Source organism: Macaca nemestrina, chromosome 9, assembly GCF_043159975.1.
Source record: "Macaca nemestrina isolate mMacNem1 chromosome 9, mMacNem.hap1, whole genome shotgun sequence".
Taxonomy (NCBI): Eukaryota; Metazoa; Chordata; class Mammalia; order Primates; family Cercopithecidae; genus Macaca; species Macaca nemestrina.
This window is the reverse complement of record NC_092133.1, coordinates 29,370,056-29,394,020: the sequence shown is the minus strand read 5'-3', so window position 1 is coordinate 29,394,020 and position 23,965 is coordinate 29,370,056. Positions and strand designations below refer to the sequence as shown.

At 42.8% G+C, this 23,965-nt stretch overlaps 1 protein-coding gene across 3 annotated transcripts in view; it reads left to right on the top strand.

Moving 5' to 3' along the window:
* Positions 1–1,340: 1,340 nt before the first annotated feature.
* Positions 1,341–23,965, top strand: part of LOC105478308 (glutathione S-transferase omega 2) — a 29,170-nt gene continuing 6,545 nt past the window's right edge. Inside the window, exons 1-6 of one of the 3 annotated variants that reach the window (XM_011735424.3) lie at positions 1,341–1,751; positions 6,821–7,085; positions 7,363–7,471; positions 10,038–10,260; positions 11,571–11,672; positions 23,488–23,561. In XM_011735424.3, the coding sequence (XP_011733726.1) occupies positions 7,052–7,085; positions 7,363–7,471; positions 10,038–10,260; positions 11,571–11,672; positions 23,488–23,561 (542 nt within the window). In that variant the 5' untranslated portion in view covers positions 1,341–1,751; positions 6,821–7,051. The remainder of the gene's footprint in view (positions 1,752–6,820; positions 7,086–7,362; positions 7,472–10,037; positions 10,261–11,570; positions 11,673–23,487; positions 23,562–23,965) is intronic. The other 2 variants (XM_011735423.3, XM_011735425.3) reach the window with 2 other exon arrangements.

The window sequence follows — 23,965 nt, the reverse complement described above, 5'->3', positions numbered from 1 at the left end:
TGATGTGACATCGACAGCCTAATGGTGGGGTCTCCTTAAGGCCCCGCTACAGAAATGAAAATGCATTTCCTGTCTCAACATGCTAAAATGACTCTGAGGGTTCTACCATAGTCCATGCTGAAAAGCCCCAAATTATCATCTTTAGCAAAATCTGGACTTCAAACTTTTTTTTTTTTTGAGACCGAGTTTCACTCTTGTTGACCAGGCTGGAGTGCAATGGCCTGATCTCGGCTCACCGCAACCTCCGCCTCCTTAGTTTAAGCGATTCTCCTGCCTCAGCCTCCCAAGTAGCTGGGATTACAGGCATGCACCACCACACCTGGCTAATTTTTTATATTTTTAGTAGAGACGGGGTTTCTCCATGTTGGTCAGGATGGTCTCAAACTCCCGACCTCAGGTGATCCGTGCGCCTCAGCCTCCAAGTATTGGGATTACAGGCATGAGCCACGGGTGGCGCCACTCCACGATCTAACTTTATAACTGCTCACAGGAAATTTCCACTCGATTACCCTGTTGTGTGATTTCAAGAGATGCTCTCTCGTTACTTGTCTTCTGGTTTCTTACTTGAGAAGCTTTCAATTCCTTCTTTCATTTCCATCATCAAGTTAATTTCACATTCTCTCTATTGTTGGCACTGAAGACCAGACGCACATTACCCCAAAGGTGGGTGGCTGGGCAGATTCCTAGCTGGTCTCCCAGTCTGTAACCCCTTCAAATCCTTCCTATCAAATCCCATGCTGGGCACATACGTGGTGTACCACTTATGTAATTAAATACTGTGTAGGCTGCATCAGTCAATTCCGCCTATAGGGTTGATAAGTAATAAGAACCCCACTGAGAAACAGTAATGCCATCTTCCACACATTTTCATAGCCCACTGGGTTTCTCACTATTAATTTTTATCATCACATCACCACCACGAGAAGGTAGGTCGAAGAGCATCATTTCATTCTACAGATGATGCAACGAAGGTCCCGAGTTTAAGTGAGGCCTTAAGGTGGTGGCAGAAAGATCACAGCCAGCGCACTGCTGTTACCATCGGAATCAGGGCTGTCGGTCCGCCCCAATTGTCTGCTTTCCTGAACTTATTTTCAAGTTCGCCATTGAGAGAAACCTCCGAATGACTAATTCTTAAATTTAAGGGTGCATAATAATCACCTATGGCTCAACGCAGCATTTCCGATTCAGCAGGCTGGGGTGGGCCACGAAGTCTGTATCTGAAATGAGCCCTTCGCGCCAGGTGACGCAGGCGGTGTAGGGACCGCACCCGGAGGACGACCTGGAGCCGCCTGACTTCACAAAGGCCTCCTGCCGCCCACCTTCAGCGGCCACCAGCGCCCCGGCTGCCAGCAGCGGACCACCTCTGCGGCTGCGCGCCTACCCCAGCAAGCTTAGCCCTAGTGGTTTCCGGCGGATTTCCTCGCCGGTGCGGAGCCGGGTGCCGGGTCCCACAGCCAATCACTACCGGTTCCTCTTTCGTCAGCCACCAGAGCCGGCAGCACCCGCGAATCCCGATCACCAAGAGTCTGTAAGGCGGCCGCCCATTGGCTCAGCCGCACTGCCGGGCAGGCGCTTCCAAAGCTTTGAGGATTGGCTGACGCTCCGGGCGCCGGAGCTAGTTGGCGGGTAGGATCACGTGCGAGGGGCAGACCCCGTCTAGGCCCCGCCTCCTTGCTGCTGCCGCCGCCAATCCTGGTCCGGTCTCGTGCGTTCCCGGAGGTCCCTCGCGGGACGTCTCTCACAGCCACCGGGTGGGTCCGTTCGGCCTGTGTTGTATTTGAAGGAAAGAGGGGTTTGAGGTCAATTCTGTTTGTTGGGGTTTTCACGAATTTCAGGGCCCACAGTAGGCTTGCCAATTTTAACTTTTGCCTAACACTTTACGAGAAATCCTATTTAACCTTGACCACTGTTGCATCAAAGAATTTCACATCCAAAAAAGTGCAGCCTAAGAATAAAGAACAGGTCTTCAAACTGCATACCTTTAATTAAGGTGTTCTTATTTTTCTGATTTGGCTGGAAACAGGCAGAGACCACCCCAGATAACCAGTTCTTAGCCTTGGGTGGGACACCACGAATTTATGCCACGTGTTTACGGCACTGGCAGGTAGGGGAATTTGGTTTCTGGGAATGTGCTGTCTTTGTGAAAACTATGAAAAGCCTTCCCTGCTACACTGAAATAATCATAAAAATAATAATAGCTAATGTTGAATACCTACTAGGTATACTAGGTATCAGACACATGCTAAGCATTCAATGTTTCTCATCCAGTTTCTGAATGAAACCTCTACAAACCACATAATGTACTGGTACTATTAGCTACAAATTACATATAAGAACACCAGAAAGTTGTTGTCATTTGCCCAAGGTCACCCAGTTAATAAATGTTGAAGAGATTCGAACCTAGCCTGAACTCTTACAGTAAGACCATTCTTGAGATGAATTTATGTGTGCTATTTTTCCTGTCTGTTTTTATCCAACAGCTCTCAAGAGAGGATAGTATCTACCTTTTTGACCACACCATTATTCCTGGGATTTAACAGGAGTTAATGTTCCTTTTCTAAACTAAATGGTTTTGATTTTACAAATTATTTGACTTTTACTGATTTCAGGATCTTGACAATTTGCCTTTACTTATTCAGATGTTATTATACCAAATATTTATTTTTAAAGTTTTTTTTTTTCTTTGATTCCCCAAGTTGTAGAGAGATAGGGATAGGGAAGCAGAATCAAGTACTTAAAAAGATAGCCTCATTTGACTCTGATTTCCCTATAGGGAATATGAAAAATTTCCCGGATATAGGCACATTTGAGAACAGAACCTTTTACCTAACTGATCTCACTTTTTGAACTTATTGGACAATGAGGGAACACCCAGTAATATAATCTTTCATGTAAATTAGGCTTCTAACATACTAAGAGGAATGTACTCCAGTTTCTGCTACTATCAAGAGATGGCATGACAAAAAATTTTGAAAAGTTGCCAAATGCAAACCACAGTTCCTCTTCTCAAAACAAATGCATGTAAATAGAGTATAAGTTATTTCTTTGGTGGCATTATTTTCCTAGAAGGCTTAAGTCATTAATCACCCATGACCAAAGATCCAAACATTTTCAAAACAGATCCGATTATATTTCAGGTGGCTGAAAATGGATTTGAAGTAGGTTTAATATGGTCTAGTTACAATTTGTTTCATGATTGAGTGGGTCAGTATAATAAAGATGTAAACACGAAATAACATAGAAGGAAAGTTTGCAAAGAGGATTTCAAATTTAAGTACCTGCTGGGTATTCAAAAGAAAGTAGGGATAAGCTTGAGGTTAAAATCTTTCTAGGGAAAGTATAGTGTTCAGAGGTAAGATTAAAAACCACATTACTGAAATGGAGTCTGCAGCATTCAACCCATTCAATTGGCATTAAACTGGTAACTGGTGAAATAAGTATTGTGAGTTGAACTTGAATTCTAATATGCTCGGCAAAGCCGAATCACGATGTGCTTCATCTTTATGGATACAAAATTGGAATGCACTCTGTTATAAAAAATATGTTCTTACTCACTAGCATTTGTCATTAACTTTGATGTATACTGAGCTCTTACTATACTGATGATGCCCTGGACTATTTGATTCGATACAACAACTCAAAAAGTAGGTATTATTGGCGTTCTCATTTTGCAGATGAGGAAAGTGAAAGTCAAAAAGGTTAGATAGCTTGCTTAAGTGCCAAAGCTGGGTCTCAAAAAGTCAGCCCATTGGGCTCCAGGGCCTATTCTGAGAACCTTGACACTAGATTGCTTCCCTTTAGAGGAGAACAGCTTCCATCCCTGTCTTCTGACTCTACCAAATTAACTTGGCATTTCAGAACTTGATTTCCCACATACAGATATACTTTTCATAAACATTTCCCAACTCTCAGAGTTAGTTTCTTTTAAAAGGTGGGAATGAAGAAACAAAACTTGGAAAATCATCCTCATCTGGCAAAGTAGAAAGGTGGATCCAGGAACCTTTTAATTTACAAATGGAATTCCCAGTTTGGCCATTGTTCAGAGACCATGGATGGGCAAACTAAGGCCATTGGGTTAAATCCAACCAATTGTTGGTTTTTGTATAGCTCAATATCTAAGAATGATTTTTTACATTTTTAAAGGGTTGAATAAAAAACCAGTCACAATGTGATATGTGAAAATTATATGAAATCCACTGAGAGTGAGCCCTAATATATTAATTATGGATGTTGGGTGGTAATATGTCAATGTGGGCTCATTGATTATAATAAATATACCTCTCTGATTGGAATATTGATAGTGGGAGAGACTGAATGTGCGGGGGCACAGCATATATGGGAAATCTCTGTATTTTCTGCTCAATTTTGCTGTGAATCTAAAACTTTTAAAATAAAGGCTATTAAAATATATATATGAAGTTCAAATGCAGTGTGTCCATAAATACAGCCACACCCATTTGGTTGTTTATCTTCGATGGCTGTTTTTACACTACAAGTGTAGAACTAAATAGTTGAGATCAGATGGCCTGAAAAGCCTAAAATATTTAATATTTGTAAAAACATTTGCCAACCATTCAGTTCATTGCATCTGATAAAGACTAAGATACTGGTTGAGATTGTTGCCGCTGGAGTCAAACTTCCAGGGTTCCTAGTCCTCCCTCTTCCACTTACTAGTTGAGAAGTGTTTAACTGTGCTAATCTCAGTTTACTCATCTTTTAAAGTGAATCAAAATAGAACAGTAATGGGACAATTTTTTTTTTTTTTTTTTAAGACGGAGTCTTGCTCTGTCGCCCAGGCTGGAGTGCAGTAGTGCAGTCTCAGCTCACTGCAAGCTCCGCCTCCCAGATTCGTGCCATTCTCCTGCCTCAGCCTCCCTAGTAGCTGGGACTACAGGTGCCCGCCATCGCACCTGGCTAATTTTTGTATTTTCAGTAGAGACGGGGTTTCACCGTATTAAACAGAATGGTCTCAATCGCCTGACCTCGTGATCTGCCCGCCTTGGCCTCCCAAAGTGCTGGGATTACAGGCATGAGCCACTGCACCTGGCCCAGTTATGGGACTATTTTAAGAATTAACTGGGTCAATACACATGAAGCACCAAATAGTTATTAGTAAAATTTATTTTGATTTTGAGATTTTGCATTCCTCTTATGGCCTTTTTTAGGCTATGGATATATTTTTCTCAACTGTCTTGAAATCTGCTTTGTTTACATGAGGGATACATATGTATGCCCAGAAGTCATCTTATCTATCAGGAGCTCTAACATGACATGGTTATGTTTCTTGCTTCTATTTTACCATCCAGTTTGTCCTTCTTGATCAGAATTAGCTCCAAAGTAATAGAAGTTACTCTATTACTTTCTCTGTCTTCCTAAATGAAAAGTCAGCTTAGCAAGCCAGGAACCAATATGTCTTCTCCAACACCAGATTTCTTGCTGACATATATGCTTTTTATTTTCAGAGAATATTTATTCAAACATTTTTGCCATTCCCTAATTCTTGTAAAATGTTAATACTTTCCATATTATTATCTAAGCTTATGTCACATGAAATCATTGAATGACAGCAAAAAATGTAGTTGAGTCACTATTCTGAAGATTTGCAAAGATTCTTATTCACTAGCAAAAAATGTTAACACTATTATTAACCAAGAAGTTCTGGATAGACTGGAACTCCAAAGGCCTAACAGTACCCGTTTATAAGCTACATAATTAGGCTCTGTCATTTTAATAAAAGATATTTAGATTCAACTATTATTTGTTGAGTAGCCATTATATGCTATATCTTTTCCTGGACTTAAAATCCTTTCTTCCCAGCACTGTTACCAGTTTTAAAGGTCAAGACAATGAGTCAAGCTTTGGACTTTTTAAGTTCTTCAACCCTACTAGCTGGTTACTTTGGGCAAATAATTTCATTTCTCTGAAGCTGTTTTCTGTTTTGAAAAGTAGGAATAATATGAGTTGCCTGACAGAGCAATTGTAGGAATCAAGGTAATCTTTGGAAATAATTTAGTCAGTATGAGTGAGACACAGAAAATATTTTTCTTTCCTTCATGACCTGAAGGTCATTTGCCACCAAATGAATTTACATGCAATTCCCACAGCAGCCCAATTCTGGAAAATTTAAGGAATTATTTTTTTACCTGCTGAAATTCAAGATCTCAGCTTATCAGCATCAGAGCCAAAGCCACCTCCATTATCTCACATAAACAGAAAAGCTGTGCAAGTGGCCCCTATGGCTGGGCTGATGCAATGTATCCTTAGCATCTAGTAAGAGTGTTCTCAAAAATTTATGCCGGGGAAGTGAGGGAGCTCACAAATTGTTCTTTGCCTCCAGGTATCTTAATTTTATTCATTGCTGGTTTTTCGGAGCTTGGGTAAAACCTCACAAGTAGGGACAGGACTGGGATGAGGCAACTGAGGTGTCTAGGGTGCAAAATGTGAGCTGTCTAGACACCAAAGGTGTCTAGGTGTCTAGCGGGCACTGACTCTCCAGCGTATGTGAGATTTCAACACCAATAACTTTTTATTTCCTAGTTGCTGTATCATGAGAATGTTTGGCCTTATTATTTTTTAAAGCTGTACTTACAGAGGTGTGGCCAATTGTCTTAGTGATGCAAGAGATTCAGAATGGAAAAGAAAAAGTCAGCGTTACCCTAGTCGATTTTGATTAAACTCCTTTGAAATCCATGTTGGAGTTTAAATGCCCATTCTGGAGGAATGCTTGATATAGAGGAGGCCCCTCCAAAGCTTTAAGCACATGTTCAGAGCAAGAGGGAGCTTTTCAGGTGTTATTTTGTCTTGTTTTGTTTTTTGCCAGCTCCTACTCTTGGGCTTCCAAATCTGGGGCGATGTCTCCCCAGGTTAAATTATCCTAGCTCCTGCTCCAGATCGCTTTCCCTCTGCCCCGCCGGAGCCCAGTAGTTCAAAAATTAAATTTGGGGCAAGAGGTGCGCTCCAGAGCGCAGCTGCTTCTGGACCCTGCGGCAGCGGTGGCGAGCCACAGGGCGACGACCGTGAGCTCCGGGAGCTGCGCAAACAGCTGGAGACCATGTCTCAGGATGCGACCAGGACCCTGGGGAAAGGTGAGTGCTCTCCATGGGGTCCGCGAGCTGGGGGCGCCGCGTGAGAGAAAATGATGGCTTCGGTGGAACTGCCTGGCCTTGGCCTGCAGACCAGCGGGGCAGGAAGGGACTTGGAGGGCTCTCCTGAAGAAAAGCCACGTGCAGCACTGTCCTCTCTGGGACTTGGGAGTTGGAGCTCCCACAGCCATCCTGGGATCCGGGCAAGTGAGCGAGCTCCCTCCTCACTGGGCTGACTAAGCCTCTCCTTTCCCTGTCCCCCTCCATCGCTGCTCTGCAGGAAGCCAGCCCCCAGGGCCAGTCCCGGAGGGGCTGATCCGCATCTACAGCATGAGGTTCTGCCCCTATTCTCACAGGACCCGCCTCGTCCTCAAGGCCAAAGACATCAGGTGAGAAGCGGGAACCCAGAGCCCCCGAGCAAACCCAGTGCCTCACAGGAGCCCGGGAATGTTTAGCATCTGGGGCATCTGCTCAGATTTTAGAAGGGGCTCCCTGTCCTTTTTTTCCGGAGGCAAAGTCAACAAGTAATTAGCAAAGGGCGGGCATTTTTTTAGCGGGCCCTACTGAAATGCGGAGCCCTTTTCCGAGTCCTGTAACTTCTAGGCCAGCGCAGAGGAATCTGAATGAGGGGGCTGGTGAATTGGTTCCCTCCCAGAATGTTTAAGGGCGCAGCCAAGGCTACTGAGGCCTCTCCTGACTGCTCCACAGAGGTAGTTCCCCCACCACACCCCAGGCATCTTAGGTCACCTCTGTTTCCTTTCGTTATTGAACTTACTGCGTCCAGCATTTTCTTATTTGTTCGTCCATCTCCCCTCCCCAGTCCCCTTCACCCATGTGAGTTCTCCAGGGTAGGAACTCTGTCTCTTTTATTCATGAGCTAGGAGAGAGCCTGTCACATAGTGGGTGCTCAAAAAGTATCTGTTAAATGAATGAACAAATCTTTCCAAACAATGAAATAAAAGGAATTGCTATCAAGAGGTGTCTGGAAGTTTTCAAGACACCTTGAAAACTTGAGAAATGGGTATAGATTCTTCCAGAAGGAAGTTTGCAAGACCAGCTCCTGCAGGTCTGGATCTGGAGGGCAGAGCAGCTTTGCTGGGATGTGGACTGCATAATACAGCTGGCCTCCAAGCTAGAGTGTTGAGAATGTGTCACTCCAGGTTCCTGACTCTTGTCTCAGAGAGTCCATCACAAGGGGGTGACTTCAGAGTTTCAGACTCATGTCAGAGAGATACAAAGACTAAGATAGAGATATTTTAAATAAAATTATGTAAATCCACCTTGTTGAGTATATAGGGCCTATATTTCCAGATTCTTCCCTTTTGCTCAAATTAAGTTGACCTTAAGGTTACCTGTTTTTTGAGGAAAATAACAACAACAGGATGTTTGCCCATTTGGTGATAAATTATCAGCCTAGGAGCTGATGTATTTTCTTAGGGCAGGGTTTCTCAACCTTGGCACTGTTGACAATTTGGGCCAGATAATTCTTTATTGGAGAGGTGGGATAGGAGCTGTCCTATCCATCGCTGGATGTTTAGCAGTATCCGTGGTCTCTACCCATTCAGTGGTCTCTACCCATGACAGTAGAGTCCCCCTTCCCTATCCTCTATCTTCAGTTGTGACAGCAAAACAATGTCTGCAGACATTGTGATATGTCCCTTGGGAAGGAGGCCAAAAATCATCTCTAGTTGAGACTCACTGCTTTAGGTTTTTTAGGTCTTTCTATGTGGCCTATGCTGGTCGCGAACTCTTGGGCTCAAGCAATCCTCCCATCCTGGCCTACCAAAGTGCTGAGATGACAGGCATGAGGCACCTCATCCAGCCTCTGCTGTAGGTTTTAAGACAATCTCCTAGACTAAGCAACGAATGTTCCCATTTGTTTCCTTTCATCTTTTTAAACATATGTTCATGCTTCTGGCAACTTTATAGTTATCTAAATAATAATTGTATTATTATGTGAACATTAAATAATAGTATTATTTGAACATCTAATAATTAGAAGAAGAATTAAAAAGTTATTGCATGCTTACGTGCCAGGCACTGTCCTAAACACTTTACACATATTCACTTACCTGATCACCACAGTACCAAGAGATGGGTGTAATTCTTAGCCCCATTTTATAATTAAGGACACTGAGCCCAGAGAGGTTAGGAATTCGGTTAAGGCCCCAAGCTAGACTGTTCAGTCTGATGCCAAAACTCATGCTCTTAATTGTTAACACTTACCATATTCTGTTGTGACCTGTTAATATCAGATTTGTATTTTCAAGCTGTGAAATGTACTAAATTCTCTCATGCCATGGTTAAGTGTGTGAACTCTGAGTCTGTCTGTCTGTCTGTGATCTTGGCTCCACTACTTTTTTTTTTTTTTTTTTTTGAGATGGAGTCTCTCTTGCCCAGGCTGGAGTGCAGGGGTGTGATCTCAGCTCACTGCAACCTCTACCTCCCAGGTTCAAGTGATTCTCCTGCCTCAGTCTCCCGAGTAGCTGGGGTTACAGGCACCTGCCACCACGCCCGGCTAATTTTTTGTATTTTTTAGTAGAGATGGGGTTTCGCCATGTTGGCCAGGCTGGTCTTGAACTCCTGACCGCAGATGATCTGCCTGCCCCAGTCTCCCAAAGTGCTGGGATTACAGGCATGAGGCCCCGTGCCCGGCTGGCTCTACTACTTCTTAGTGGGTGGCATTGTGTGTGAGATTCAACCTCCTTGAGCCTTCTTTCCTATGAGGTGAGCCTACTTCATGGGGAATTATGAGGAACAACTGAGATAAGGCATAGAAAACATCCAACACATCTCACTGCCGGAAGGAAGATGATGATGTTATATATTTTATACAAAACTTAAACCTTAGAAAACTAATTGCAAATTTTAACTTTTAAACTGATTGCTTCTGCTTTCAAGAAGAGTGCCTGCCTGCAGATGCCTCTCATTTTTGTTTTCCTTTTGCTTTTTAAGACATGAAGTTGTCAACATTAACCTGAGAAACAAGCCTGAATGGTACTATACAAAGCACCCTTTTGGCCACATTCCTGTCCTGGAGACCAGCCAATGTCAACTGATCTATGAATCTGTGATCGCTTGTGAGTACCTGGATGATGCTTATCCAGGAAGGAAGCTATTTCCACACGACCCGTATGAACGAGCTCGCCAAAAGATGTTGTTGGAGCTATTTTGTAAGGTATATTCAATTTAAAAAGCCACTCACACTCTATTTTACTTTGCATGTCTTTCCCAAACCTCAACCCATTTTAAAGCCAAATCATTGGTGAAACTGATTTGTTTTGATACCATGTGATCCTCAGGAGATTAGCTAGCATGGAATTAGGGTAGAGCATGGCCACTGATATTAAAGTTAAAGGCTTAACTGCTAGGTGCTTCTCCATTTCAACTGGCAGGCTCAGGAGGTATGGTTATGACATGGCAATGGCCATGTGACTTGAAGCAGGAATATTGAAAGAACTGAAAACTGGTGATCCTTAAAGGGACAATTTCCCCGACTTCAGGTAAAAAGTAATGGAGTGTGACGATTATGCATAGAAGGTGATGGTCTTCTTTTTTCTTTTTTTTCTTTTTTTTGAGACAGGGTCTCGCTCTCTCTGTCACCCAGGCTAGAATGCAGTGGCATGATCTTGGCTCGCTGCCACCTTTGCCTCCTGGGTTCAAGCAATTCTGCTGCCTCAGCCTCCTGAGTAGCTGGGATTACAGGCGCATGCCACCACACCCAGCTAATTTTTGTATTTTTAGTAGAGATGGGTTTTCACCATATTGGCCAGGCTAGTCTTGAACTCCTGACCTCGAGTAATCTGCCTGCCTCGGCCTCCCAAAGTGCTAGGATTACAGACATGAGCCACTGCGCCTGGCCAGTGATGCTCTTTAGAGGCATAGGAGTGCCTGCTGCCCAGGAAATGTGAAGAATAGATAAATGGTGGCAGATTTGATAATGAAAGTAAAAAGAATGGAGAAACTTTAAGATGATGTCTTTGAAAAGGAATTTTTAAAAAACTTCAGTGAGATTAACAGCTGACATATATCAAGCACTTATGATATGCCAGGCACTGTCCTAATTACTTTGTAGGAGCTAACTCATTTAATCCAACTGCCCTTTGAAGTGGGTACTGCTATTGTATCCATTTTTCAGATGGGAACACTGAGGCTTAGAGAGGTTGAGTGTCCCACCTAAGAATGTATAGCATGGAAGCAGCTGATCAAGTAAGGAGCACTGGAGAAAGCCTCCTAAAGCACCCTGTTTTCCTAGGGTGCTGTGAGAAGCAGATTCCTACTTCTCATTAGGAATCTGGGATATGTCCAGGATATGACATTATCCCGGAACCACAGACATAACCTAGTGCCCCTCACAGGGAGCTGGGGGTCGGATGTGGGTGTTGCCCTGTTAGGCTGGAGTTATAAAGCTTTGCTGCCTTTTCAAGCAGAGCAGGAACTGGAAGTTTCCGCAGACTTCTCCACTGAGAACCTGTGTCCTCTGATTAGGTCCCACATTTGACCAAGGAGTGCCTGGTAGCATTGAGATGTGGGAGAGAATGCACTGATCTGAAGGCAGCCCTGCGTCAGGAATTCTGCAACCTGGAAGAGGTACAAAAAGGGGTCCCTCTCCTGGTCAGCTACAATGGAGGAAGCCAGGCAGGGTTGCTAACCTGGTCACTCTGACACCGGCCTTCACAGGCTTATTCTTTGTGCCTTTGATAAGTCAGACTTCTGATCATCTGATTACATGTTTGCCCTCCTCTAACGTGCTCTGGAATTATTCTGGAAAATCTGATGAGGAGTTGGGGAGGACATGCCATGAATTGCTTCCTTTCCCAGAGTCACCCCATCTTCCTGAGTATCTCTGCATGGCTTCTGTAGCTTCTGCCAATGAGGTCAAGGTCTGTAAAGGTTAGGGATTGTGTTTGGCTGCTGGAGTCTAACTACTGTAAATTCATGTTGTAAGGGTTTACTGTCTCATGTAACATTCTCTCACATATTATAACGGCTTATTGTCACATATACGGTGGCTCGCACCTGTGATCCCAGCACTTGGGGAGGCTGAAGCGGGAGGATCACTTGAGCCCCAGGAGTTTAAGACCAGCCTAGGCAACATAGCAAGACCCCTACTCTACAAAAATAATTTTAAAAATTAACCAGGCATAACAATGCATAGCTGTAGTCCCAGCTACTTGAGAGGCTGAGGCAGGAGGATAGCTTGAGTCTGGGAGGTCAAGGCTGCAGTCAGCCATGATTGCACCACTGCACTCTAGCCTGGGTGACAGAGTAAGTAAGACTGACTCAAAAAAAAAAAAAAAAAAAAAAAAAAGCCACAGCTAGGCAATTCAGGCCTATTTTGATGGCTTCTTTATGACATTATCAGGAACTGAAGCTCTTTCTCTTTATGGGCTCTGTCATCCTTAGCGCAACTTAGTACAAGGCTATCATCCTCAAAATAACAAAATAGCTGCTGTCACTGCAGCCATCACATCCAAGTTCCAGGCTCTGAAAAGCAGAATATAAAGAAAAAAATGGCAAATGGCCATGCCCCTTTTAAGGGCTTTAAATCCTACCAGAAATTCTACCCAATGGCTATTTACATTTCATTGGCCAGAACTTAGTTGCAGGGTCATGACTATCTTAGGGAAAGCTGGGAAATATAGTCTTTTAGCTGGGTTACCCTGAATAAAATCAGGGATCTGTAATTAAGGAAGAAGGGGAAAATGGGTGCAGTGGCAGGAGCACTCTTTGCCAGTAGATCCTTCATTAACCCGGCAGTAATGGAACTACTTATCCCATACTTCTAGAATAATCTGGAAGGCAGTTCTTTTACTCCCATTGTTTCTTTTGTTCCAGAAACTAATAAATTCACCTTATGGGTGGGTGGTTCCTCTATTGGCAGCCAGAGAATACGATTTTTTTCCCCTTAAGGGGAGACTGGTTATTAATACTCTTCTATTTGACCTTTATCAAGTGGAAACAGATTAAATGTATTGATATTTCCAGTTGCCTATCTCAGATTTGTACAGTTAAGTTATGGATGACGAATGGTCGTGTGTAGGAAATGTCAGTCTTTTGTCCTGAGGTCACCAACTGTGGCCTTGACCCCAAGGAGGCCGTATGATGTGGTGGAAAGAGTCTTGGATCTTAGGCTTGGCTTTACTAAATTCCAGAACCTTGGGCAATGTTCTGTACCTCTCTGGGCCTTGGTTTTCCGGTGTGCAAAATGAGGGATTATTTTGAAATGTGCGTTCCTCAGAGCCTCTGGGTTCTGCAGTGGGTTCTCCACTCAACTTCCCAGCGAGTGGAGGCCTGGTAGATGGTTCCAGACACTGCTTCACTCAGGTCAGCACTGCCTTTAACCACCATGTTCAACCTCAAGTCTAAGAAGATGGCATTTGGGGAGAAAGGAGAACTGCTGCTTTAAAAAAGAAGTTCAAAAAATCTTGTGACTAGAGAATTTATAGTCTTTATTTCAAAGATCAGCTGAATGGACCCCATCATGCCTGGTTACCTTCTCACAGATAAACAAATACTGGACCAGGGAAAGGAGCTGGGGGAAAAAAACCCTTTGAATTCAAAGATACAGTAATTGAAACATTTTCATCCGTTTCCCTCCTACCTCCATTTGGATGATGGGTGAACTTTTTAAATTACAGATTGCTAGATGAAAGTATAGGGTTATGATGAAGATACAGTTCTTCAGTTGGGGGTCTTTCCCAGGGCAAGTGAACCAGTATTTTGTGCCATGAATCATGCTGCAGATACTTTGCATACATCATCTCATTGAATCTTGCCAACAACCTTCTCAGTTACAAATGGTACTAGTCCTGTTTTGCAAATTGGAGTGGCCTCTTTGTAAAGGCTCAGAACTATGTACTAGGAATAAAAAATATTAAAGACCTTCAAGGGGCTCAAAGCCTGGATGGGGAGATAGGCTGTTAAGCCCATTTAAAACCTGGGTGTGTTGAGTGCTAGGCTGGAGACATGCATACGAGAAGGCTGGTCTGTGGGGGTAGATAATGCCTCTGTTGACTCTTAGGATGAATTAGAGGCACAAGGGCGAGAGCCTGGTGTGTTTGGCAAACAGTAACCAGTGAGGGGTTGCCAGCGAGGGAGTGATTGATAAGAGGCGAATGTGGAGGGTGGACCAGAGTCAGACGCTGAAAGGCCTTTTCCACTGTGCCTGGGGATTTGTACTTTATTTCAGAGTTGATGGTGAGTAATTGAAGCCTGTCAAGCAGGAGAGTGGTATACTCCTTCATGCTTTTAAGAGTATTCAGCCCATCACTTGCACCCAGGATGGGGAGGTTGCCGTGAGCCAGGACTGCGCCACTGCACTCCAGCCTGGGCAACAGAGTGAGACTCTGTTTCAAAAAAAAAAAAAAAGGAAGAAAGAAAAGAAAAAGTATTCAGCTCAGCTGAGCACAGTGGCTCAAGCCCATAATCCCAGCACTTTGAGAAGCCAAGGTGGGAGGATCACTTGAGCCCAGAAGTTTGAGACCACGCTGGTCAATGTGGCGAAACTCTATCTCTTTAAAAATACAAAATGTTAGCTTGGCATGGTGGCTTATCCCTGTAGTCCTATGTACTTGGGAGGCTGAGGTGAGAGGATCACCGGAGCCTAGGAGGTTGAAGCTACAGTGAGCTATAATTTCACCACCGGACTCCAGCCTGGACAACACAGTGAAACCCTATCTCAAAAAAAAAAAAAAAAAGAAGATGTTCAGCCCAGCAAGAGTATAGAGGATGGATTAGAGTGGCCAAGAGCAAGGACTGGGAAGGGACAAAGAGGGCCCCACTAAAGAGGGTTGGAGAGGGAGGTTTAATTAGAGAGATTTTGAGGGACTAAGATGAGATGAAATCTGAGGAAGGAGTAGGAGTTACCGAGGATGGTTTCCAAGTTTGTGGCTGGTAAATGTGATGCTTTTCACTAAGAGTTTGAGGGAGGACACATTTTGTCAAATTTGAGGTGTTGATGGGATATTCATATGTGGGCAGAGCTTAGAAGAGCAACGTATGGTCTCTACTGGACCTTTGGAATGGTTTTATGGGCTAGGAGCTTTAACCAGAGAGTTTAGGAATGTCATCAGCGATGTGGTGATAAATGTTTAACAATCAATTTTCTCTTAAAAGAGAAAGAAAAAGAAAAAGCACTGATTTATAGCATTTGCTGATTTGGGTGGTGTAAATACTTCCGCCAAGGCTAATTTTGAGCTACCAATGTGCTATCTCTAAACTCAAGAGCTGGCAAAAGATGTGGGCAGCTCCAGCATGTCATTGAATAAGAAATTTCACTTTATCTTCAATAACTGAGCCCCAGAAACACCATTGTTAACCAGCCTCTGTATAGGTAGCTTTCACTAACCAGCCTTGGTGTAGGTAGCTTTCACTGATGCTATTTAAGGAACACCGGGTATTCCACATTGTTCTAACAGGTTTGAATGTGGTTTTGTCCCATAGACTGTTAGCAATAATTGTAACTATGGCTGGGCGTGGTGGCTCACACTCGTAATCCAGGCACTTTGGGAGGCCAAGGAGGGAGGATCACTCGAGGCCAGGAGTTCAAGACCAGCCTGGGCAACACAGTGAGACCATGTCTTTACTAAAAATAAAAAAATTAACTAGTCATGGTGGCGTGTGTCTGTAGTCCCAGCTTCTCTAGAGGCTGAGGCGGGAGCATCTCTTGAACCCAGGAGTTTGAGCTTGCAGTGAGCTATGATCATGCAACTGCACTCCAGCCTGGGTGACACAGCAAGACCCTGTCTCGAAAACAAACAAACAAACAAAGAATTATAACTACAATGTAGGAAACATTGAAATCTGAAAACATGACCAATGAACTTGAATTATGTGATCTGTTCCTTTAAATGCCAATATATTTATTCTAGGAGAGTCTAGTGAAATTGAAATTTGTCAGAATAATTTTAATGGAGATGATCCCCTGATTTATGCAACTCTTTCACATGATTTTGCAAAGTCAGGATTTTTTGTGAGCTAAAAATATTTTAAATACTCATTGTCTTTCTGAGTGATAAGCAAGCCAAGATTTCATGTATAATCTTCTGCTATGTTATCCTCAAACAAAAGGTCAGTTCACCTTTTGTGGCCTTAAACTCTGACACTTTCTTCTTTTGAAATAACTGCCTTGTCTAACTTTCGAAGTTTTTTTTTTTTGTTTGTTTGTTTGTTTTTGCTTGTTTTTTGTTCGTTCATTTGTTTGTTTTTTAAATCTGGTTTCAGGTGGGTTCAGTGGCTCATGTCTGTAATCCCAGCACTTTGGGAGGCCTAAGCGGGCAGATCATTTGAGCCCAGGAGTCCGAGACAAGACTTGACAACATGGCAAAACTTCGTCTCTACAAAAAATACAAAAATTAGCTGGATGTGGTGATGCACACCTGTGGTCCCTGCTACTTGGGAGGCTGAGGTCGGAGGATCACTTGAGTCCAGGAGGTCAAGGCTGCTGTGAGCTTTGATCATGCCACTGCACTCCAGCCTGGGTGTTAGAGTGAGACTCTGTCTCAAAAAAAAAAAATTAAGTTCCATCAAAATCAAATATTTATTATGCTTGTTATATAACCGCATTTTTCTCTATTATCTTTTACAATTCTTTGAGATATATTACTGCCACTTTTATTATCAAACTAGCAGCGTGCTCACTGCCTTTCCTGTTCTGAACGTTGGCATGAGTTTTAAAACTACGACACTTGTCTTGCTGTACTTTATGTCTTCACGCAGATTTTCTAGCCTTTACTGAATCATTAATCTAAGCAGCACACATTTTTTAGTTGTATTATTTTTCAGGTATTGACTTTCCCATTTCTGAATGGGACTTGAGCCAGGCTTCATTTGATCTTTGTGGATTTGAATGTGGCAGGACCTCTTGGTGTCACTTTTCATCTGTGCCTTCCAAAAATATTTTCATTATGGAAATAGTCAAATCAAGTTCAAGTGCAGTGAAAAGTAGGATTTGGTCATGTTTCCTTGAGGCTTTGGAGTTTTGCTTTAAATCTAGAAAGTGTTCGTGGCTTATGAATTGGTTCTGCACGCTGACTATTGCTTAGTCCTTTCTTCACCATCATCAGAGCTCCATAAAGGAGAGCAGGGAGGGGACAACATAAATAATGCTGAAATAGCACTGAGGGATGAGACCTGGCCCAGCAACTGAAGCCTTTGTCTGCCGGCGGCCACAGGGCACTTTATGATTTTGCTTCTTGTCATCCAACCACCTGCCTTGAGGTGCTTCACTTTGCATTTCCATGCAGAGTTTCCCGCATTGCCAAATTTGATTGCATGCCTTATGTGTAGCAGTTTGCATGAGGCGGAATTTGCATAAATTATGTGTGTATCACCCAGGAGCTTCTGTAGTTAAGTACTTTATTGATTCTAAATGTCACCCATAATCTTAATTTTTTAATTACTTTATTTTCTTTTCCTCTTTTAGAGATGGGGGTCTCTCTCTGTTGCCCAGGTTGGAGTGCAGTGGCACAGTCATGGCTCACTGTCATCTTGAGCTCCTGGGCTCAAGCAATACTTCCACCTCAGCCTCCCGAATAGCTGGAATTACAGGCTCAAGCCACCGAGCCAGCCTCCATTATCTTAATTATTGTTGTAATTATTTTTTTGAGTCAGGGTCTCACTCTGTCACCCAGGCTGGAGTGCAGTGGCACAATCACGGCTCACTGCAGCCTCAACCTCCTGGGCTCAAGTGATTCTCTCACCTCAACCTCCCGAGTAGCTGGGATCACAGGTTCAGGCCACCATGCCCAACTGTTTTGTTTTTGTTTTTGTTTGTTTTAAGTTTTTGTAGAGACGAGGTCTCACTGTGTTGCTCAGGCTGGTCTTGAACTCCTAGGCTCAAGTGATCCTCCCACTTCAGCCTCCCAAAGGGCTTTGATCACAGGCATGAGTCACTGTACTTGGTAATCTTAATTTTTAGTCTGTCCTTTCTTCTCATCAAAAAAGACATTTATTCAAGTTAGATTATATTGTCTTGGTTTAGTTTTGTTTTTGCTCTTTCTTAATTTTTATTAATTTCCAATGGCAAAATTATTTATATGTTGTTTAATTGTTTCTCCTTCGATAGCACCAGGAAAGGAAGGCAAAAAAGTTTATACCTGGTTAATTCATCACTGAAAACAATTTTCTGTATCCTTTTATATATAGCAGACTACAGGCTAAATTTTTTATCATCTAAGTTAACATGTCTACAAACTAAATTCATTATTACTAGCTATTTTGAATAACAAAGTTGTTGAGATATAATTTGTATGCCACAAAATTCACCCTTTTCAAGTGTACAATTCACTGGCTTTTAGTATACTAGGAGAGTTGTGCAACTATCACCACTATTTAATTTCAGAGCGTTTTTTATCATACCCCAGAGAAACTGCTCACTCGTAAGCTATCATTTTCCATTTCTTCTCAGTCCGCCTGGCCATACGTAGCCACTAATCTGCTTTCTGTCTCTATGGGTTGACTTATTCTAGACACTTCATATAACTGGAATCATACAACGTGTAGCATTTCATGAGCTATTTTCACATACCATAAAGTTCTTAAGGTTCATCCTTCATTCTTTTTTATGGCTAAATAATATTCCATGTGTGAATACACACATTTTGTTTATCCACATCTGGGAAGGTTCCACTCTTGGAACCAATGTGGATAATGTTGTTGTGAACACTGTGCAGGTTTTTGCATGAACATACGTTGTGATTTCTCTTGGATTTGCTAGCTGATTTAGCATGTTTACTAACATGCCATTTTAGTTGTAACCACCATTCTTTCACACTTGGGAATGGGTTATCCCTGACTCAGGATGCCTGGTTAAGTGTATTAGTGCTGTTGCTAGTTCAGTTACTTCATTCATCATCCAATTCTGACAGCTGCTTTCCAGATAAACTAATATTTGCTGTACTTCTTTCAATAGCCTTCTGATATACCCTTTCCCATCACATAAATAATAGAATAATAATTATTCTTATTATTTAAAAATTATTTTTACTCTTCTCCAATTATAAAGTAGTACTTGTTCATTAGAGAGAATTTGCAGAGTACAGGAAAACATAGAAACTAAGGGGAAAAAATATAATCCCACTACCAGAAACAACCACTGTTACAATCTTGGGGACTTTTTTGTTTTTGTTTTCTGTCCTTTTCTGTTTTGTATATTTTATGTAGTTGAAACTTGATTACTATTATGATGTAAATATTCCCTAGACCCCCTGCCATTTTATTTTGAGACAGGATTTTACTCTGTTGTCAGGCTGGAATGCAGGGTGCAATCATGGCTCACTGCAACGTCGAACTCCTGAGCTCAAGGGAGCCTCCCAACTCAGCCTCGTGAGTAGCCGGGACTACAGGTGTGTGCTACTATGCCTAGCTAGTTTTCTATTTAACTTTTGTAGAGACAGGGTCTCCCTCTGTTGCCCAGGGTGGTGTCAAACTCCTGGACTCAAGTGACCCACCTGTCTTGGCCTCCCAAAATGTTGGGATTACAGGTGTGAGCCACCACACCTGGCCAATTTTTATAAACTCTATAAATGCTTATTTACATGTATAAGAGTGTTTCTTAGAGCAGCAGCATTATTTGTGATGATGACAAATTAGGAAACAATATTCATTAGATGGTGAGTGGTTAAGCAAATCATGTCTGTCTTGTGGAATTCTGTGGAACGGCTGAAAATGAATGAGGTAAATCTGTGTACTGACATTAAAAGATTGCCTAGAAATATTAAATGAATCACACAGTAATATAGCTGGTATGATCCCATTTTAGTAGAAGAAAACAAAACTGAACCATGCAGGTGTGCATATACATGTAAATAAATGGCTAGAAAAGTATCTAGAGAGAAACCCATCCACCTCCCAGTAGTGTCTCACACTGGGAAGGGGACTGATTAGAATTGGGGTGGGTAAGAAAAGTGGTTAAGGGCAGGGATGTGAAGGGAAGATTTTGCCTTTTACACTATTTTCTGTGTTTGATTTTTTTTAAATGATGGGAATGTATTTCTGTATTAAATATGTAATCTTTAAAAGTAGAAAAAACACTTTTTTTTTTTTTTTGAGACGGATTCTTGCTCTGTCGCCCAGGCTGGAGTGCAGTGGTGCAATCTTGGCTCACTGCAAGCTCCGCCTCCCGGGTTCACGCCATTCTCCTGCCTTAGCCTCCCAAGTAGCTGAGCCTACAGGTGCCCACCACCACGCCCGGCTAATTTCTTTTTGAATTTTTAGTAGAGACTGGTTAGCCAGGATGGTCTCGATCTCCTGACCTCATGATACTCCTGCCTCGGCCTCCCAAAGTGCTGGGATTACAGGGATGAGCCACTGCGCCCGGCCGAAAACACTTTTAATGTCTGCATACTTTGCCATGTTTATAAACCATAAAGTTATTTATCCAGTACACTAATTAGGAGTGTTTAGATGGTTTTCAGTCCTTTGCCGTTTTGAATGGTGCTACAGGGAATATCAGCTTCTTTGCCTAAGAAGCATTTTCTGTATTTTAGAATATGTTCTTAAGCTGGACTCTCAGGAATAGAATGACCAGATCAAAGGGTATAATGAGCACGTTGGAGGCTTGGGCTGTATTTCACTAAATTGCTTCCCAGAAGACTTGTGTTGTTTGCCCCTCACCAGCAGTATGTGAAAATGCTCTTTGCCTTATCTCCTTTTCACTGGGGGGAGAGTTCATTCAAAAAGATATTTGTTTGTTGAATAATATTTGCTGTGGAGAGACACTGTAGCTCCTCATTGTTGACTTAATGCATATTTCTTTGATTGCCAGGGAAGTGGGAGGTTTTCCCTGAAGTATGTCATCTCTTGCTCCTGGTCTTGTAAAATTTGTCTGTTCAGTTCAGGGGCTTTGCCTATCTGGCCATCTGAATCTTACTAATTTTCCTTGTTGATTTGTAAAAGTTCCTTTTAAAGCGTTCCTTGTATAGAAAAGATATTTGGCTGGTTTTAAAACACATTTTTGTTTTCTTTTGACTTTTAGTTTGGCTTATATATTTTTGCATATGGAAGTACAGCATCTGAAAGTATTATGCTGTAAGGCTTTCCTGCTATGATTTCCTCCACTGTTTTATGTGTGGGAAGTCCTCTCCCCACTTCAGAGACTTGATAAATATTCATTTATATTTTCTTCCACCGCCAATCACTTTACAGACATTTGACTGGTCAAGCATTACCCTCCTAGCTTTTCCCCCACACTATCTTACAAATATATTGTGATTTGTTTTAGTTTTTGTTTTTGAGACAGGGTCTCACTCTGTCACCCAGGCTGGAGTGCAGTGGCATGATCACGGCTCACTGCAGCCTTGACCTCCCGGGCTCAGGTGATCTTTCTACCTTAGCCTCCTGAGTGTCTAGGACTACAGGCACCACCATGCCTGGCTAGTTTTGTGTATTTTTTGTAGAGACGGGATTTCTCCCACCGTCCGAGACTGGTCTCGAACTTCTGGGTTCAAGCGATCCTTCCACCTTGGTCTCCCAAAGTAGTAGGATTAAAAGTGTGAACCACCACACCCAGCCCTACAAATATATTTTGAAGATGAGAATTAAGCTCATTAAAAGGATGCCAGCATAGAATTTTAAGTGGTCCTTTAATCCCCAAATTTTGACAAGTTGTATTCTGCACCTTCATGGAGAATCGAGGTCATAACTGATGGGCAGCAGGAGGAGCATGTTCTGTTGCAGCTCCTGCCTCGAAGTCTCCTTCCCAGAGGAGAAAATGGTCTTAAATATGCCCTAGGTTTGTTCTACACCCTAGGTTTGTTTAACAGGGAACTGGTTCATCACATAGTTAGCTCAGCCTCAGCTATATCATTTTAGCAGGGATCTGAGATTTGAAATCTTAAGAACCTCCATTTATCTTTTATGAACTCAAAACATTTCTGCCCTGCAAAAGATTTGAATAGACATTTCTCAAAAGAAGACACACAAATGGCAAACGGACATATGAAAAGGTGCTCAGCATCATTGATCATCAGAGAAATGCAAATCAAAACTATAACAAGATATCATCTCACCCCAGTTAAAATGGCTTCTATTAAAAAGACAGGCAATGTCAAATGCTGTTGAAGATGTGGAGAAAAGGGAACCCTCATACACTGGGGCGGGAATGTAAATTAGTATAACCACTATAGAACAGTTTGGAGGTTCCTCAAAACACTAAAAATTGAGCTACCATAGGATCCAGCAATCCCACTGCTGAGTACACACCCAAACGAAAGGAAATCAGTGTATCAAAGAGATACCTGGACTCTTATGTTTGTTGCAGCACTGTTTACAATAGCTAAGATTTGAAAGCAACCTAAGTGTCCATGAATAGAGAGGAATGGATAAAGAAAATGTGGTACAGGTGGGGTGTGGTGGCTCACTCCTGTAATCACAGTACTTTGGCAGGCCGAGGCTAGCGGATCACTTGAGGTCAGGAGTTCGAGACCAGCTTGGCCAACATGGTGAAACCTCGTCTCTACTGAAAATACAAAAATAAGCTGGCATGGTGGTGCATGCCTGTAATCCCAGCTACTCAGGAGGCTTGAGGAGAATTGCTTGAACCTGGGAGGTAGAGGTTGCAGTGAGCTGAGATCACACCACTGCACTCCAGTTTGGGTGAAAGAGTGACACTCTGTCTCAAAACAAAACAAAACAAAACAAAACAAAATAAAGAAAGAAAGAAAAAAAAAGAAAACGCAGTGCATACGCACAATGGAGTACTATTCGGCCATAAAAAGAATGAGATCCTGTCATTTGCAACAACATGGATGGAACTGGAGATCATGTTAAGTGAAACAAACCAGGCACAGAAAGACAAACATCACATGTTCTCACTTACTTGTGGGATCTAAAAATCAAAACAGTTGAACTCATGAACAGAGAGAGTAGAAGGATAGTTACCAGAGGCTAGGAAGGGTAGCATGAGCTGGCAGGGAGGTGGGGATGGTTAGTGGGTACAAAAAACACAGAAAGAATGAATAAGACCAACTCTCTGATAGCACCACATGGTGACTATAGTCAATAATAACTTAATTGCACATTTAAAAATAATTTAACGAGTGTAATTGGATTGTTAGTAATTCAAAGGATAAATGCTCAGGGGATACCCCATTCTCCATAATGTGCTTATTTCACACTGCATGCCTGGACCAAAATATCTCATGTACCCCATAAATATATACACCTACTATGTGCCCACAAAAAATAAAAATATTAATAAAAGACTCCTGCCTTGGAGCTGAGCGCTTTTCCGCTGCTTCTGGAAAAGGGCCAGTGTTGCTGATGCGCTGGGGCGCTGCTGTGTGTCTTTTCAGGGGCCGCAGAGGGTGGGGGATGGCTTCTGGTGTTTTGGGGGGCAGAGCGTAGGGGATGGCTTCTGCATTTTCAGAACGATTTTAATGAGGAAAAACTCTTCCTCCTCCAGCAAGTACAGCAGCCCCCACTGGGAGCCACCATACTGTTTCGGGATTGGGGGCCCAGGATTTCTTGGCAACGAAGGTGAGGTGGCCGCTTCAATGTTTGAAGCTCAATTATTGAGGCTGAACCAAAGAGTTGAAGACTGGAGCTCTCTCGAATGCCTGGTTTGGATTCTGGGATTCGCTTCTCTTAATGATCTTGCTTCTCTCGCAAAAACCTTGCAGATTCTTCATCCTCCTGTTGAACGTTTTTTGGGGAGCCGTGGCCGACGCGCCTCGCACTGATGGCCACCAGGGGGAGCCCCACGCGCTTCCTCCTTCCCCTTGTGTTCCAGGGCGCACCTCAAAACGCTGACGTTCTCCTTCGTCCCTCTGGGGGCGCCCGAAGGGCCCTCGCAGAAGATGAGGTGCCTTTCCAGCCAGGCTTCACGCATGCAGGGCGTGGGAACAGTGCACCCCCGTCCTACCAAGCAGTCCCTTCCTCTT